The following is a 14,774-nucleotide window of genomic DNA, read 5'->3' as shown; positions in this document are numbered from 1 at the left end:
TAATGAAACCAATGTAGTAAAATATTGACTCTAAGTACATGCATGTGCATTATACAACCCTTTCAACTTTTCATTTTTTTTTTTGAAAATGTTCACCATAAAATGTTGGGGAGAATTTAAGGAACTTTGAACATACTAAGACTTTGGTTGACTGTGATTTACCAGTGTGGGAGGCAGGAAAACACAGTGGTAAAGATGCTCAGGTCCTGAATCAGAAGTTTAATTTTGAATCATATTAGTTGAATCTTTTATTAGTTTTGAGAAATTGTAATAGGTTTTCCTCTACTATAAAATGCAAATAATATCTGCATCATAGTTTCATGAAGATTAAATGGATTAACATATATAAAATACTTATCAAGATTTTGGCATATAAGAAATTCTCAATAAGTTATTTTAAAAAGTAAAAGGAGCATACAAAAAAATCCACTGCAATTAAAATCATAATTTCATTGTCTTATAAGAGTCAATTCTGATAAAGTATTTTATAGCAAATATTAGATATATATTTCTATACTCTCCAAAGGCTAGAAAGAATGAAAGTTGAATATTTTTAAATATTTAAATATTTTCTTTTACTTAAAAAGATGGGGCTCTTGAAAGAAAATAAAACACATTTTTTCCTTATAGATTTCATAATTTCAGTGTAATTTAGCACATTGGTTGCATATTATTTTCAAGATCCTGAGCTAGGAGAAAGGAAAACAACACTGAGACAGGGTTCCTCCCCATAAGAAGTTTACAATCTGCTATTTAATATTTCATTGATCTTCAGAGGCTAAATAGTGAACCAAAGAAATAGGCCGAAATGTGTCTTTAGATGCGTACATTACATTAATTTTAAATAATAAAACCGGACAGGTCATAGGTAAGTCTCCATAACAGCACTATCCAATAGAACTTTCTGTGATGATGAACATGTACTGTATCTGTGCTTTCCAAAATGGTAACCACTGGTCATGTGCGGCTATTGAGTACTTGAAATGTGGATAGTGCAACTGAGGAACTACATTTTTAATTAAAATTTTTAATTTTAATTTACTACATGTGGCTAGTGGCTACTAGATTGGACAGTACATCTCTAGAGTGTGTCTCTCAAACTATCTGAGGAAAAGGATGAGTTATTTTAAGTTTTAAATCTGTTATAGATTCATATTTTTATAAAATGCAATAAAAATTCCTACAAAGATGAAATGAGAAAAGGACGTAAAATACCACCTTGTTTTTTTTCATTTAAAAAATATTAAATTCAATAGACATAATTACTCTGTCAAAATCGCTGTAAAAATATGCAAATACTCTCAACTTTTGTATTGTATTTCATTATGTGCCAATAACATATAGTTTTTAGATTGGTGATGGTCATAGACCACACTTAGAGCTAGGTATAGGTCTCTCTTTGCCTAATATGCCTAAGAAAAAATAATTTTCTTAAACCAACTCTTAAAATTACTGGCACAGATAATTTTTTGCATATTTAAGTATAATTCAGTAATGTAGTTACTGATATGTTAACACTCTTTACAGCAAGTCTTGTCTGGGTCAACTGTATATTCACAGCGCAGTGTGGTCAACTTCAAAATGGACTGAGAAGGCTTATTTGATCTAGTGAAGTCATTTTTGCAGTTGGAGGTATAAGCTGAAAAATTCTTCCTTCTATAAAGTTCAGCCTGACGTTTACAACAGCCAAATTTGCTCAGCAACAGAAAGAAATCCCTTCGGAATGCCTTTGTGAAAATTGCGTACAGAAATGGATTGGCACAAGAATTGACAGGGTAAAAAAGAACCAGTAAAACTTTAGAGTTGGTTACTGTGATGAGGGGTACTTTGAAGGCTGCTGAGATGGCAAAAAAAGAGATAGGTGCCATGCAGGTGAAATCAGTGAAGATGAGGACTGCCATTTTCTTAGCAATCTTTGTATCTTTGTTAGTAGCCATCAGCTCTGGATTTTGAACTGCAAAATAAATTTTAATGTAGCAAGCACAAATGATGGTGAAGGCCAACACATTGAGTATCAGAATGGTTAATATGTAGACTTGTGAGAAAGTGGTTTCCACATCCATGGGGAGGCAGATGCTGACCTTCATGTAATTGCTGACACCCACAAGGGGCAGCATGGCAATTAGAGTAGAGAAAAGCCATCCTCCAAGCATAATTGGAATGGCATGTCTTAATCGTAGCTTTTGGTCCAGCTGAATAGCATAGGTGATGGTGTGCCATCTTTCTAGTGTGATGACCGTGAGGGTGTAGACAGAAAGTTCACTTGCAAATACAGTGAAAAAGCCAGCGGTGCTACATCCGCTTCCTGTCTGCCAATCTATGGCATAGTTATAATACTGGCCTTTGGTTTGGGAGTCAACTGAGGCAATGAGCAGCAGATAGAGCCCCATGCAAAAGTCTGCAAAGGAAAGATTGCACATGAGAAAACGGGGCACTGTCAGTTTATAACGACTGGTCAGGAGAACAAAAAGGACAGTCATGTTTCCCATGATGGCTAGAATATTAATCAGCCAAATCAGGACCCTAAGGAAGTCATAGCCCATAATATCTTCACAAGGATTAAAAGCGTCTGGTTCGGGAGCACATCGGAGTGTCTTGGGTGAGCAGAAACCATAGTCATAATCCCAGCCACTCAGTTCACTCTCAGCAAAGATGGCAGAATAGCTGTAAGAAGAATATTTAGGCTCAATATAAACTGAAGAGATTTTCTAGGATTCTGGTTATTTTAAAAAATTTAATCATTCTTAGTGTTTTTTTTTTTTTTTTAAAGCCTAAGAAACAAAAGGAAACAAAGCCACAACAGTTCAGTCTTACCTTTATTTGTTAAATTATCTAAGAACCCTGAATTGATGTAAGAGTTCCTTAAGGGAATAAAAAAACAATTTAGTCTTTTTTTAATATATAGATTTTATACATTGATGCAAAGACTTAATGAAGCTGTTTACAGAGGATGATTTTCTTTGGAAAACAAATTTAGAGACACAATATATGCTTGCTAAATCGAAAAGAATCCTTTCTTGGCATTTTCTTTGCTAGTTATCTCATTTAGTTGCCATCCAAACTGCTATCAAGCTGTTTGTGATAGAACACAATGGGATTGGAAAGCTCATATTGTTGAAGATAGTTAGCTACTACTGGCAGACTTGATTGCACTTAAGTCCCTTCTAACCAAATAGCTCAGTTGAGAAATAGAAACCAGGGATAGATTATTAGAAACTTAGAAGCAGAGGAAGAAAATAGTCATGGACAATAGGAATTGTCAAAATAGATATTCCTTAGGGGTATAAATCAAATTCAGAGAGTGAATTGAAGAGGGACTCTGTCCCTAGAGAAGAACAGTTCCACCTCTGCCACTCCCTTCCTCCCAACCCCGCTGCTACTGAGTTCAGGTTTTCATCATCTCTTAAGGGACAGTTATATTTGTTTTCTTCGTGGTACCCTTCTCGCAATCCATCTGTACATTCTTTGTGGAATAGCCTTTCTTAAGCACAAACCTATCAATTCAAATTTTCCCTAGGTTCTCATTGGCTAAGGGATAAAATATATACTCCTTGTGATGACCTCCAAGTCCTTTCTTGCTCTGGGTTCTGCCTCCTTTTCTAGTCATATCCCCAGGAGCAGCAGGGCTGCACAGTTCAGAACATGGGCTCTGAAGCAAGGCTGCCTGGGTTCCAGTCTTTACAAGCTGTGTAAGCCGAGAGTTATTTTACATATCTGTGCTCAGGTTCTTCATTTGCCAAATAAAGATAATCATATTGTCCTTGGTAGGGTTGTGTTAAGGATTAAGTGCATTAATATATGTAGAATGTTTAGAATAATGCCTGACATGTATTAAGTGCCCAGTGAATGTTCGGAATTATAATTACCTTGCAAATCCTCCGTGCAGCCTCCTTTTGGTCATGTGAAATAACTTGTGGCTCTCAGAATAAGTTCTGTTTCATTCTTCTGTCTTAGTAAATGTGTTGTTTCTTCTTTCCTCATCTCTCTAGTGAATTCTTTCTCATCCTTAAAGATAAGCTCCTCTATGATCCTCTATCTTGATTCTATACCTCCAAATAATTTATTTCTCCTCTGTACCATGGCTGCACTTAAGTACTATTGTAATTATCAAACCATATTGCCATTATGTGATGATATGTATCTGTCTTCTTTAATAGTTTATTACCTCCTTGAAGGCAGTAGACTAAGTTTTATTTATTTCTGAAATCTCAGTACTTCACACAGTTTTGGCTCAGAGTATCCATTCAGTAAATGTTTGTGGAATTTATAAACCAGAGTGATCCTGGCTCTGTGGGGAACTGAGGGGATGCAGGGACAATGACTGTATACAGTATGAAACATGTAGGCTCAACAAATTTTCTCTTTGCCCACAGTCTGCTGCTGTATTCTTGGGAGCTGGAGAATTGGGCATAATTTTTTCTGTCAGGGCCATTACACATATGTATTTCGCCTGAGAGTTTCTCGCACATTAAAAGAGTATTTTTCTCCACTCTCAAAATTTAGCTTTTCATATTCTGTATAAGGAGGTGTATATGTAATTCAGTGAGTGGATGAAACGATGTATTTTAGCACTACAATTACCGGAGAGAAAGAACACAGATTAAAAAATGAAGAAAAAGAAATCTATGATCTGGGAGGCCAAAAGAGTGCTAGAATATCATAGAATCCAATCTGGAACTAGAGAAGGACTGCTAGTATGCACAGAAGACTGCAAAGGAACCTTGCCTGTTTTATTATTAAATGTAAGTAGTACATTTGTCCTCATCTCATGCACATCAATATAATTACCTATTTTTTAATCTTTAAAGAGATATGGTGGTTATAAAGAATAATTAAAGAAAATAGGTTATTTCTTAGCATTAGAAAGGTCCTTAAGACCGTCTTATTAAATCCCTCATTTTATTGGTAAAGAAAGCAAGATTAAAGGAGGTAAGTGACTTGCCTGCGATTCCTCAGCACTGGGCACTAGTGGCAGCACTGTGTATTCCTGGGGGCCTTTATTTCACTATCTCTCAGTCAGTGGTTTTCAGTGTGGTCCTTGAACCACTTCCATCAGAATCACCAGGATGTTTGCAAAAATGCAGATTTCTGGCTTTATTTCAGATCCTGAATCAAACTGTCTAGGGACAGAGCCTAGGAATCTGCATTTTAAGCAAGTTCCCTAGACGATTCCTACAAAATAATAACCTTTATTCAATCAGGTGAAAACTTTCCAACTATTGCTGCCTTAATTTCTTGCTCCTTTCCTCTTATCAAAACAACCTTGGCTGCTAGAAGCACCAGGTCAAAGCTTCTAAAAATTCTGCCTTGATTTCTGAATAAATTTATATCAGTAAGAGGTCAGACATTATCCTTCTTTCCCTCTTCTACTCCCCTGGTCCTCCCCCGCCGACCCCCACATTTTGCGCTACTGGGCATATGTCTAGCAATTTTCTCTTTGGTGATTTGTCTTCAGATCATATATACCCACCTGCTGCTACTTACATTTGTGTCCTGGGATGGCTCCTGAGGGCAGCAGCATGCTTATTGACAAAACCCAGCACGAAGCTGTCTTTAGTATTGAAGGCTTATGCAGGGAATGTGAATGGACTTAGTAAAATTGAGTGAGAGGATGGAGAAGCGGTAGCATAATATTTATAATGTACCCTAGGTCCTGTTACATTCTTCAACTCCCTTCACTCTCATAGTTCTCAAAGCCAAATGATATTTCTGTTGTCCCTTACAGATGAGGAAAAAAGTCTCAAAAAAGGTAAGTATTCGAGGGATACCTAGTGTTACAGGAACATTACTGCCAAGGATTCATATCCAACTCTGAGGAGCCCTGAAGCCCAGGGTCCTTCCATCATACTATCCTGCCGGCCACTCTGTAACTTGTAGGTTGATGGGGGAAAAAGAAGAGATAAGAAAAAAGGTATGGAAGTGGGAATGGAGACTGGCAAAGTATCTTAGAAGGGCATCTGGTTTTGTACCCTGAAGGACACATGCGGGGAATAATAAAACTTCTAAATCGCAGTATATGTGGCATGGGGACCTTGGAGTTATCTTTCGAGGCACACTCTTTTACATTTGAAGGTATGTGAAATGCCAAGGCAGCTAGGAATAATATTTTTAAAATTCAGTCAGTTGAATGGAAACGTAGCTTCCATCCAGTGTATGTTAGTAAGAACATTAAGGTCGAATAATTTTAAGCTCCAGAGCAGAGTGGTGAAGGTGGCCTAAGTCTCTTTGAGGGAACTAGCTACTTCCAGAAGTTGTGTCTGCCATCATTTAATCTTTATGGAATGCTGACATGTGACTAGTGAAAATTCCTACAAATGAAACTGTCATTTAAACAAGCCCTTAATGACATCAAAATACTTGCAAATAAAATTTTAATTTCTGAGGAGAATTTGATATAACTGTAGCATGAACATGTAGGTTCTTTTTAAGAGTTTTTTTTTGTTTGTTTTTTAACCAGTTGAATGAGATACCTGACCAATTGGATGCCACTTGCAAAAGTTCCCATTTTAAAGCTATTAAAAAATGCTTTGCAAACATTCCCCCACCCAAGACTTTTATGAAAGAAAATTGTTGGCACTGATAATAATAAGGGGCACACAGAATGAGATGTGGCTTCCTGAGTTTCTTTGCATGCAAATACTTACAGCATTTCATCATTTGGTTTTCTTGCTGTGCTTTCACATTGTTTAGAAAAGTTTTCAAAAATGGAAAATGAAAAATTCTGCCTGAAAGAGAAGTGGAGAAAAAAAAAAAAGCAGTTGAGCTTTTGGTCTTTAAGCTAAATCTGATCATGTCTATTTATGCTTTGTTCATCCAAATTCTTTACCTATTATACCAGCTTCGTGTTCTGTACCATTGTCCTAACTGAAATGCTTCCTGGGGAGAGAGTAAAGGCTTCAGAATTGTCATAAGAGTGCTTCCAGCTTAGATAAAATGCTTCTGAATGCTAAGTGTTTTGTGTGGGCTCTAGAGATGAAAAAACTTAAATTTGTCATATTGAATCACGGATTTTTCAATGCTCATTAAAAGCTACCTTTATGGTATATTAAGGTTTGCTCCTCACCACTCTCCACACTATATTGGCCTTGAACAAATAACCCTTCGGAGTTCACGGCTTTGAATTGTAACTGGGAATCTCTGTTGTAAGAATTTGAAGGTACTAGACCTGACATCATTATGTAAATTTTCTGCTGCTTTTAGTTACTTGCAGGAGTACATCTGTGTGTTCTTTATTCCTTCGTCTTTCCCTTTAAGAAGTTTAGTCAATAGAAAGGGGGTGATGACAAGGAATTAAAAGAAAGCCTGTTCTTATATTTCTAAGATGAAACCAAAAGGAGGAACAAAGAAAAAGTGGATGAAGAAACAGAGGAAAGGACAGTAGGCTGTGAGAACCTCGTCCTTTCCTAAGGAGGCAGGAGAAATGAGGCAGTCCAAATTAGACATGTCTGTATATTATTCTTTCCCAATATTAACAGTACAATTCCTTGTAGGAATGACTGTATAAAAGAAGGAAGGTGGAGAATATATCAGAACTATTTGACCTACTGGACTAAATTTAAAAAATTAATCAGCTTGTTATTTGGGATGAGGATTATAAATCCTCAAATTTGGACCAAATTGTGTGCTTGTGCGTGTGTGTGTGTGTGTAAGAGAGAGAGAGAGAGAGACAGAGAGACAGAGAGACACAGACACAGACAGACAGACACACACTGGATCGAATCTGACATTTAGAGATTATGTGAACCAATCTGCAGTTAACATTAAATGTGGTGGTTCTTGGCCTTCAGATATTAGCACTGGGTTTCGTCTACTCTTTTTTGAAATTTTAATTATAGATACCAAGGAGGTCTTTGGGGCGATCTGCCCAAGTATCTGTGAGCATTTTCCAGACTTAGCAGCTATAGGGCAGAGGGGTGCACAAACATTCCACGGGCCTAACTTCAGGCTCTCCATCCTCACTAGCATCTGAGAATGTGACTACATTCTCATTATATTTTGATGCTGGCTTACAGTTGCTTAATCTTCTCCCGCCCTTTTTTTTTTTTTTTTTTTGCATGAGAACATTTTTCTCTTTTAGGAATCTAATTTGTCATCCATACAATTAATGACTTCGTTGCAATTTTTTTTTTTTTTTTTTGAACTATACGTAGTCTCTTTCATCTACTGTAATAAAAACCCTTGAGTTAAAGTTTTTACATGACAGTAATTTCAGAAGAGATGTGACCTCTTGCCACACAAATGGTGTTCAGAGTCAACTTTATCACAAACCAGTGTCTATATTATTCTTATAGTTGGTTTTTTACCAGCTTTATTCACTTCCAACCCGTCCTCCATCCTGCTACCAGAGTGATGATTTAGTATATTTTACAAAAGCAAATCTGAGTAATTTTGTTTTAAATTCTTCAGTGGTTTCTCATCTTCTGAACAATTTAGTCTGGCACTCAGGGCCCATCCTGGCCCACCTCTCCCTCACTCATCTTCTTCCCCTCACTCATTTTCTTCCATGTACCCAGAAGTCTTCCTGTTCTAGTTTTTTCTGAGTGACTTTCTTCCTATTGCCTTTTGGCTTTGTGCCTTTACAGGAACTATTTTATCTTTTAGTCATGCTTTCCTCCACACCTGTCTAGCCAACTCCTACCTGAAGAGTCAGTTCCTCAGAAAGCCTTCCATAAGCCCTGCTGCCATTTAGAAACTCTTCTGAGCTTGCAGGGCACTCCCATTCTCAGCTCTAGCATAACATTTGCTGCATTGTACTTAAACATTGGCCCTCTTGTGTGTTGTCCCCACACAGCTGTCTGTGACTGTGAGGGTTGGTATAAATTCTTATTCATCTTGGTATCTTCAGACTTTTGCACTGTGTTTGGAACATGGTAAATGCTCAGGTAATGTTCTTTGAAGCTCAGCTAATGGTTCATGGCTTTCTAAGCACAGTGAGTGGTTTGTCTTCTGGTTACCTCAAAACTTCAGATGCAAAAAAAATGCAAGTGCTGGCAAAGATGTGGAGAAAAGGGAACCCTTATGCACTATTGGTGGGATTATAAAACAGTGCAGCCACTATGGAAGATAGTATGGAGATTCCTAAAAAAATTAAAAATAGAACTGCCACATGACCCAGCAATTTTACTTCTGGAATATAATTTATAATAGCCAAGATATGGAAACAACCTATATGCCTGTTAATAGATGAATGGATAAAGAAGAGGTAGTACATATATATATATACAATGAAATATTACTCATCAATAAAAAGAATGAAATCTTGCCATTTGTGACCACCTGGGTGGATCTAGAGGCTATTATGCTAAGTGAAATAAGTCAGAGAAAGATGAATATCATATGATTTCACTTATATGTGAAATCTAAACAAACAAATAAATTACATACAGATCTATAGATACAGAGAACAAACTGATGGTTGCTAGAGGGGTGGGGGTAGTAGGATAGGTGAAAAAGGTGAAGGGGAATAAGAGGTACAAACTTTCAGTTATAAAATAAGCCACAAGGATGTAGTATACAGCATAGGGAATATAGTCAATAACATTGTAATAGCTTTGTGTGGTGACGAGTGGTTACTAGACTTACCGTGCTGATCACATCATAAGATACAGAACTATCGAGTCACTCACTATGTTGTACACCTGAAACTAATATAATAATGTGTGTCGACTATAATAAAAAATAAGCTCCAGATAGAACTGCACATACCTATACAGGCACAAAGTAGGTGTACAATAATACATGCTGGTTGATTAATTATAAATAGGTTGATTCCAAACAAAGACAGCAGCATCCTAGTGCCATTGTGTCAGTGCCTCATTTGAGAATATCTTCTCAGGCTGCATAATATCCCTTAGGACACTGTTTTCCCAACTGTGAGTTGTGACCCATTAGTGGGTCATGAAAACAATAGAGTGCTTCAAGACTAGCATTAAAAACTAACAAACATAATAAAATAGAGTAAAACAGACAAGAAAATATCAGAGTGTATCGCATGCGAAAAGTTAAGTTTTGCTTTGTTTTATTTCAGTTACATGTGTGATGTGTGCTGGGTTGCAATGTAAAAAAAGGTGTTTCTTACTGTATATCTCAGTCAAAATAAAGTCTGGAAAACAATGCTTTGAGGAAAGAATTAAGTCCTACACATCCTGCCATTCTGTGCTGGATTGAAATGAATGAGTTGAAACAGTAAGATGCCCCTGCCTGGATACAAACCAGCCAGGAGCTTGTGCCTTTTTTGTTTCTACACTAATCTAATTCTTAGGGACCTAGGATTCTGTTCCAAAATGGAAGATGTTCTTCTGCTGGGAGAGAAATAGCTTAAACAAAAACAAAAACCTTCTGTAGTGTTTTGTGTCTTTTTTTTTTTTTTAATTAAAGATTAACACATTAAATAGATTGTACCCTTTTGAGGCCACTTCCCCCACCTCTTTAAAAATTATGCTCTCAGATAAGGATTAGTGCTAATTGATCTTCAAGCTCAACTGTACTCCATTTTGTAGCTGCTATTATAGCCTAGTTTAAGGCTATGATTCAGGTGGCCTAGAGTAGGGTACAAAGGTCTTCTTGCTGCAGGGTGAATTGACTGTTTGGAATCGGTTTTCAGGAGGAAATAGGATGGTTCATTTTCTTCTTGTCTATCTGAAAGTGACCCCATGGCTATGGAGTAGGTCTGGAAGGCAGCGGGTGAAGGGGCAGGAAGCCCACAACCAGTTGACTATTTTGATGCCTGAGTTTCTGCCACATTTTGGCAGGCTTTACCTTTTGTTTCTTACTTACTCTCTTGTTGGCAAGTTTCTGAAAGCACAGCAGTGGCTGGGATAAGTTAAGGTGGCATCCAGAAGATTGGTGAATTTTTCTCTTGATGGCAGTTTTTTTAGAGAATAGGATGATGTGGCTATTAGCGTCTGAATGGATTCCAGCCCATAGCTAGGCAAAGCCTGCAGTTTGGTGGAAGAAATATCCCTGAAAAATAAAAGGGAGAAAGGCTTTTATTTATTCATTTTATACATTTGATTTATAGAATAAAACCTCCCCTGAACAATAGTATCATTTTAGGCACTGAGGAATCTTTATCTTACCTTTCTCCTAATTTTCTTTTTCACTCTCATTACAATCTAAATTCAAAAAAAGCTATATTGTGTTTTTCTTTCTCATAGACACCTCATTATTCTTTTCAAGGTTGCATATGACTCCTTGTGCCTGCCATGCATTTATTAACATTTCTCTCTCTCCCCTCGCCTGATCCTTTCTCCCTCTCCCTCCCTCCCTCTACCTCTTTCCACTTATCGGAAGTGAAATAACTACCTGCTTTATGAGACAGCAGGCACATGCAGTGACATCAGCCTTTGTGCTCTACCCCAGGGGGAAATATTCAGGGCTCCAGATGCCTTGGTCTTTGATTGATCAAGCCCTGCAGGTAGATTTTTCTGAAGCACAGGCTGGTTACACCATTAAGAGCTGCTCTGTGGCGCTACCCATCATCTACGTGGGAAGTAGAATGCATGTCCTCTAACAGCGAACTGGATTCTTCAGTCCAAAGCAAGCAAACTCGGCTATGCAAGCAGAAATGTATTGAAAGCTCAGGTTTGTAAACAAAGTCCTGAACTCCTTGGTTTTTCTAGACTTGAGGCAATGTCCAAGAAAACTCCAAATAGGTTAAATGTGAGGAAGAAGAACACTCAGTGGGAATTTAAAATTTTTGCCCATTTTTCTAAGTGGCTGCTGCCCCACAAAACTCTTCTAGTAGCAAGCACAGTTATTGCCGCCTCCCACCCAGCACACTGCCTCAGTACTTAGTCCCCAGCACATGGGAGGGATCAATAGGTGGTGATTGATAGAAGATGGACTTGACAACAGGAATGACTACTAGTGTAGGCCTGGAACAATCAAGAAAGAAGAATTTGCCTCAGGGCCTGCAGAATTTGCTGCTTTTATGTCCTTATCAGTTTAGGTAACCAGTGTTCTCATTCTTTTTTATAGAGTTATTATCTCAGTTGTGTTAGAGATTGAGCACATGACTCTTTGCAGGGCGGTGGTGGTAGTGGTGATGGTGTGTGTGTTTTTGGGGGATATATGTATTTTAAATTAGGATTCTAGAAATGGCAAGGTCTCATTATAAAGGAGTGAATCTCATAATAGATTTTCAGTCTCAGTGACAGACCAGTGGGGGAAATATTTTGGCGGTGTAAGTAGAGAGAATGTTTATAGGCACCACTGAAATCCACAGGGTGTAATAAAAATAGCTGCTTGGGAAGGAAGAGACATAGGTCTGGTCCACTGTTCTGGACACAGCTGTGTAGGTGCCCTCAGCACTCACGGTCATTTTTAAGCAGGCCCATTAAGCAGCTTTTCAAGCAAAGGCTGTTATGCAGGGTGCCTTGTGACTACACTAACTCTGTCATGAACTGTGCCTGAACCAGAGGCAACTCTCTTTAGCTGTCCAGTGACCAAGAAGTTTCCAGCTTGCCCTGAGAGCTCTGCCTACCTGGTGCAGAGAGTATTCAACCAATCTATAAGATTCTGAGTCCAGAGTACTTTAAATATATGACATATAGATGGGGGCTTCTGGGGTAAAGTGACAGAAGCTGAGACAGCAGAGAAATCAGTGGGCATGAGCCACGAAGTAGTGGAAGCCATAAGTAAGCAGAAGTCATGAGGCTCAGTGGAGATGAGAGATTTGGATTGATAGTGGCAGAAGTTAGGAAGCAGAGAAGGTCAAGAGTTTTAGTGGTGGGAATTAGGAAGAAGAGTTAGAATGGATGATGGTAGGAGCTGGAAAGTATAAGTCAAGAGTTGGTAGTGGTGAGAGCTAGGAATCAGATATAGTCCGGGGTCAATCAATAGTGTTGGGGGTAGGAAGTAGATGGAGGCAAGAGTTGAGAGTGGATAGGAGTTAGGGAGTAGATGGTCAGGAGTTGATGGCGACCAGAGCTAAAAAGTAGATAGAATTTGGGGTTTCTAATGATGAGAGCTAGAACGTAGACAGAATTAGAAAGTAGAATCATGAGTCGATGCTGGCAGGAACCAGGATATAAAGAATAACTGGGTCAGTTTATTTCTTCCCCTGCTCAAAACTCTAAAGCCTCTTCATCTCACTCAGAGAACAGGCAAAGTCCCTAAAATGGCCACAAGGCCCTCCATGACCTGGCTTTCTGCCACCTCTCCATTCTTATGTTCTAGGACTCTCCTCTTTGCTCACTCTGCCACAATGGCCTCCTTTCTGTTCTTCAAATACACGTGGCGAGTTCCTGCTTCAGGGCCATTGCTTTTGCTGTTTCCTCTGCCTGGAATGCTCTTTGTGTTGAAATCCAGATAACTTGCTTCCTTACTTCTTTCAGGTGTTTGCTTAAAAGACACTTTTTTCAGGATAGTCTTTCCTGACTATCTTCCTCCCCCTCCTTAGAATTCCTTTTTTTCCCAATCAACCGAATCTTCTCTACAACCAACAGCCTCTGGCACACTACGGATTTTATGTACTTATTTGATCCTGTATCTCTTTCCCCATGCTTCTGTTTACTATCTTTGTAGCACTTTTCTCATTTTAAAATTATATGCCTATTCATTGCTTTGTCTGTTTATTGTCGTCTCCCCCACTGTAATCTCTTTCAGGGCAGGGACTGGAGCTTGTTTAGCTCACCCTGTCCTCTGCAGCATGGTGTCTGGCAAACAGGATGGGTTTAACCAATGCATGAGCAACAGCATACTAGGTAGTGCAGGGAGTGATGGACTGGTGCCTCTGTGGAGGGGGTGATGAGGTCACCCTGCATTAGACCTGCAGTGCCTGGAACCCTGTTGCATCTCTCCCTGAAGCCTGACTGCAGCTGCAGTTGTTTCCTGTATGATGTTTCAGGCTTCCCAAGGCTTTACCAAGAGATGACTGATTCAGTTTCCTGTTCCTCTTAATTTTCCAACATGTTATTACACTGAATTCATACAACTGAGGGAATTTGGCTTTGCTTCCTACCCTGAGAGCCTGACACATAGTAACTTAGCCCTGTCCAGCTAAGTGCCAGGGCAAGTTAGATCTTTGGCCTTGGGTTGCCATGAGTGGATGCTGGGTAGGTAGTCACCTGCTCTGCCAGCACAAGAGGTGGCCCTCCATATTTAGTGTTATGGGTTGAATTGTGTCTCCCTAGGTTCATATGTTGAAGTTCTGACACTCAGCACTTTAGAATGTGACCTTATTTAGAAATGGACTTTCTACAGAGGTAATCAAGTTAAAATGAGCTCATTAGGATGGATGCTAAACCACTATGAATCCTTATAAAAAGGGAAAATTGGACAAACACACACACACGCACACGCACACGCACACGCACGCATACACACAGTGCTATATAGAGATTGGGGTTATACTGCCACAACCAGAAGGAACTATCTGGAGCAAGGAGAGAGGCCTGAAGAGATCCTTCCTTCACAGCCCTCAGAAGGAACCAACCCTGCTGACACCTTGATTTTAGACTTCTAGCCTCCAGAACTGAAAGACAATAAATTTCTGCTAAGCCTCCCCACTCCTCCACCCGCTTGTGGTGCTTTGTTATGGCAGCCCTTTTATATGCAGAGGATGATGCTCCTCAAACCAGTCTGGGGGTGTGGCCAGACACCCTAAGCAGGCCTGTTGGGGTGCAATAGGCAGGGAGGCAGGGCAGCACGACTATACTCACAAGATGCTCGGCCCCGTGGCCCCCTGAAAGGCTCCATTGTGCATCTTCTCCAGGTGTGCGTTTTGCTTTAGCTCCCTGTGGGGAAGGACAGTGTCCTTAGTGGAGTTTGCA

The 14,774-nt window shown here is 39.1% G+C and overlaps 1 protein-coding gene across 1 annotated transcript in view; it reads right to left on the bottom strand.

Moving 5' to 3' along the window:
• Positions 1 to 796: 796 nt before the first annotated feature.
• LHCGR (luteinizing hormone/choriogonadotropin receptor) overlaps positions 797 to 14,774 on the bottom strand; it is a 56,001-nt gene continuing 42,023 nt past the window's right edge. The window contains exons 9-11 of the mRNA XM_011361295.1: positions 10,777 to 10,962; positions 6,645 to 6,725; positions 797 to 2,664 (exon numbers count right to left, since the gene is read on the bottom strand). Coding sequence (XP_011359597.1) covers positions 1,512 to 2,664; positions 6,645 to 6,725; positions 10,777 to 10,962 — 1,420 coding nt within the window. The 3' untranslated portion in view covers positions 797 to 1,511. The remainder of the gene's footprint in view (positions 2,665 to 6,644; positions 6,726 to 10,776; positions 10,963 to 14,774) is intronic.

Source organism: Pteropus vampyrus, unplaced genomic scaffold, assembly GCF_000151845.1.
Source record: "Pteropus vampyrus isolate Shadow unplaced genomic scaffold, Pvam_2.0 Scaffold66, whole genome shotgun sequence".
Classification (NCBI taxonomy): domain Eukaryota; kingdom Metazoa; phylum Chordata; class Mammalia; order Chiroptera; family Pteropodidae; genus Pteropus; species Pteropus vampyrus.
The sequence above is the reverse complement of the archived record's forward strand: the minus strand, read 5'-3'. Positions and strand labels throughout refer to the sequence as shown.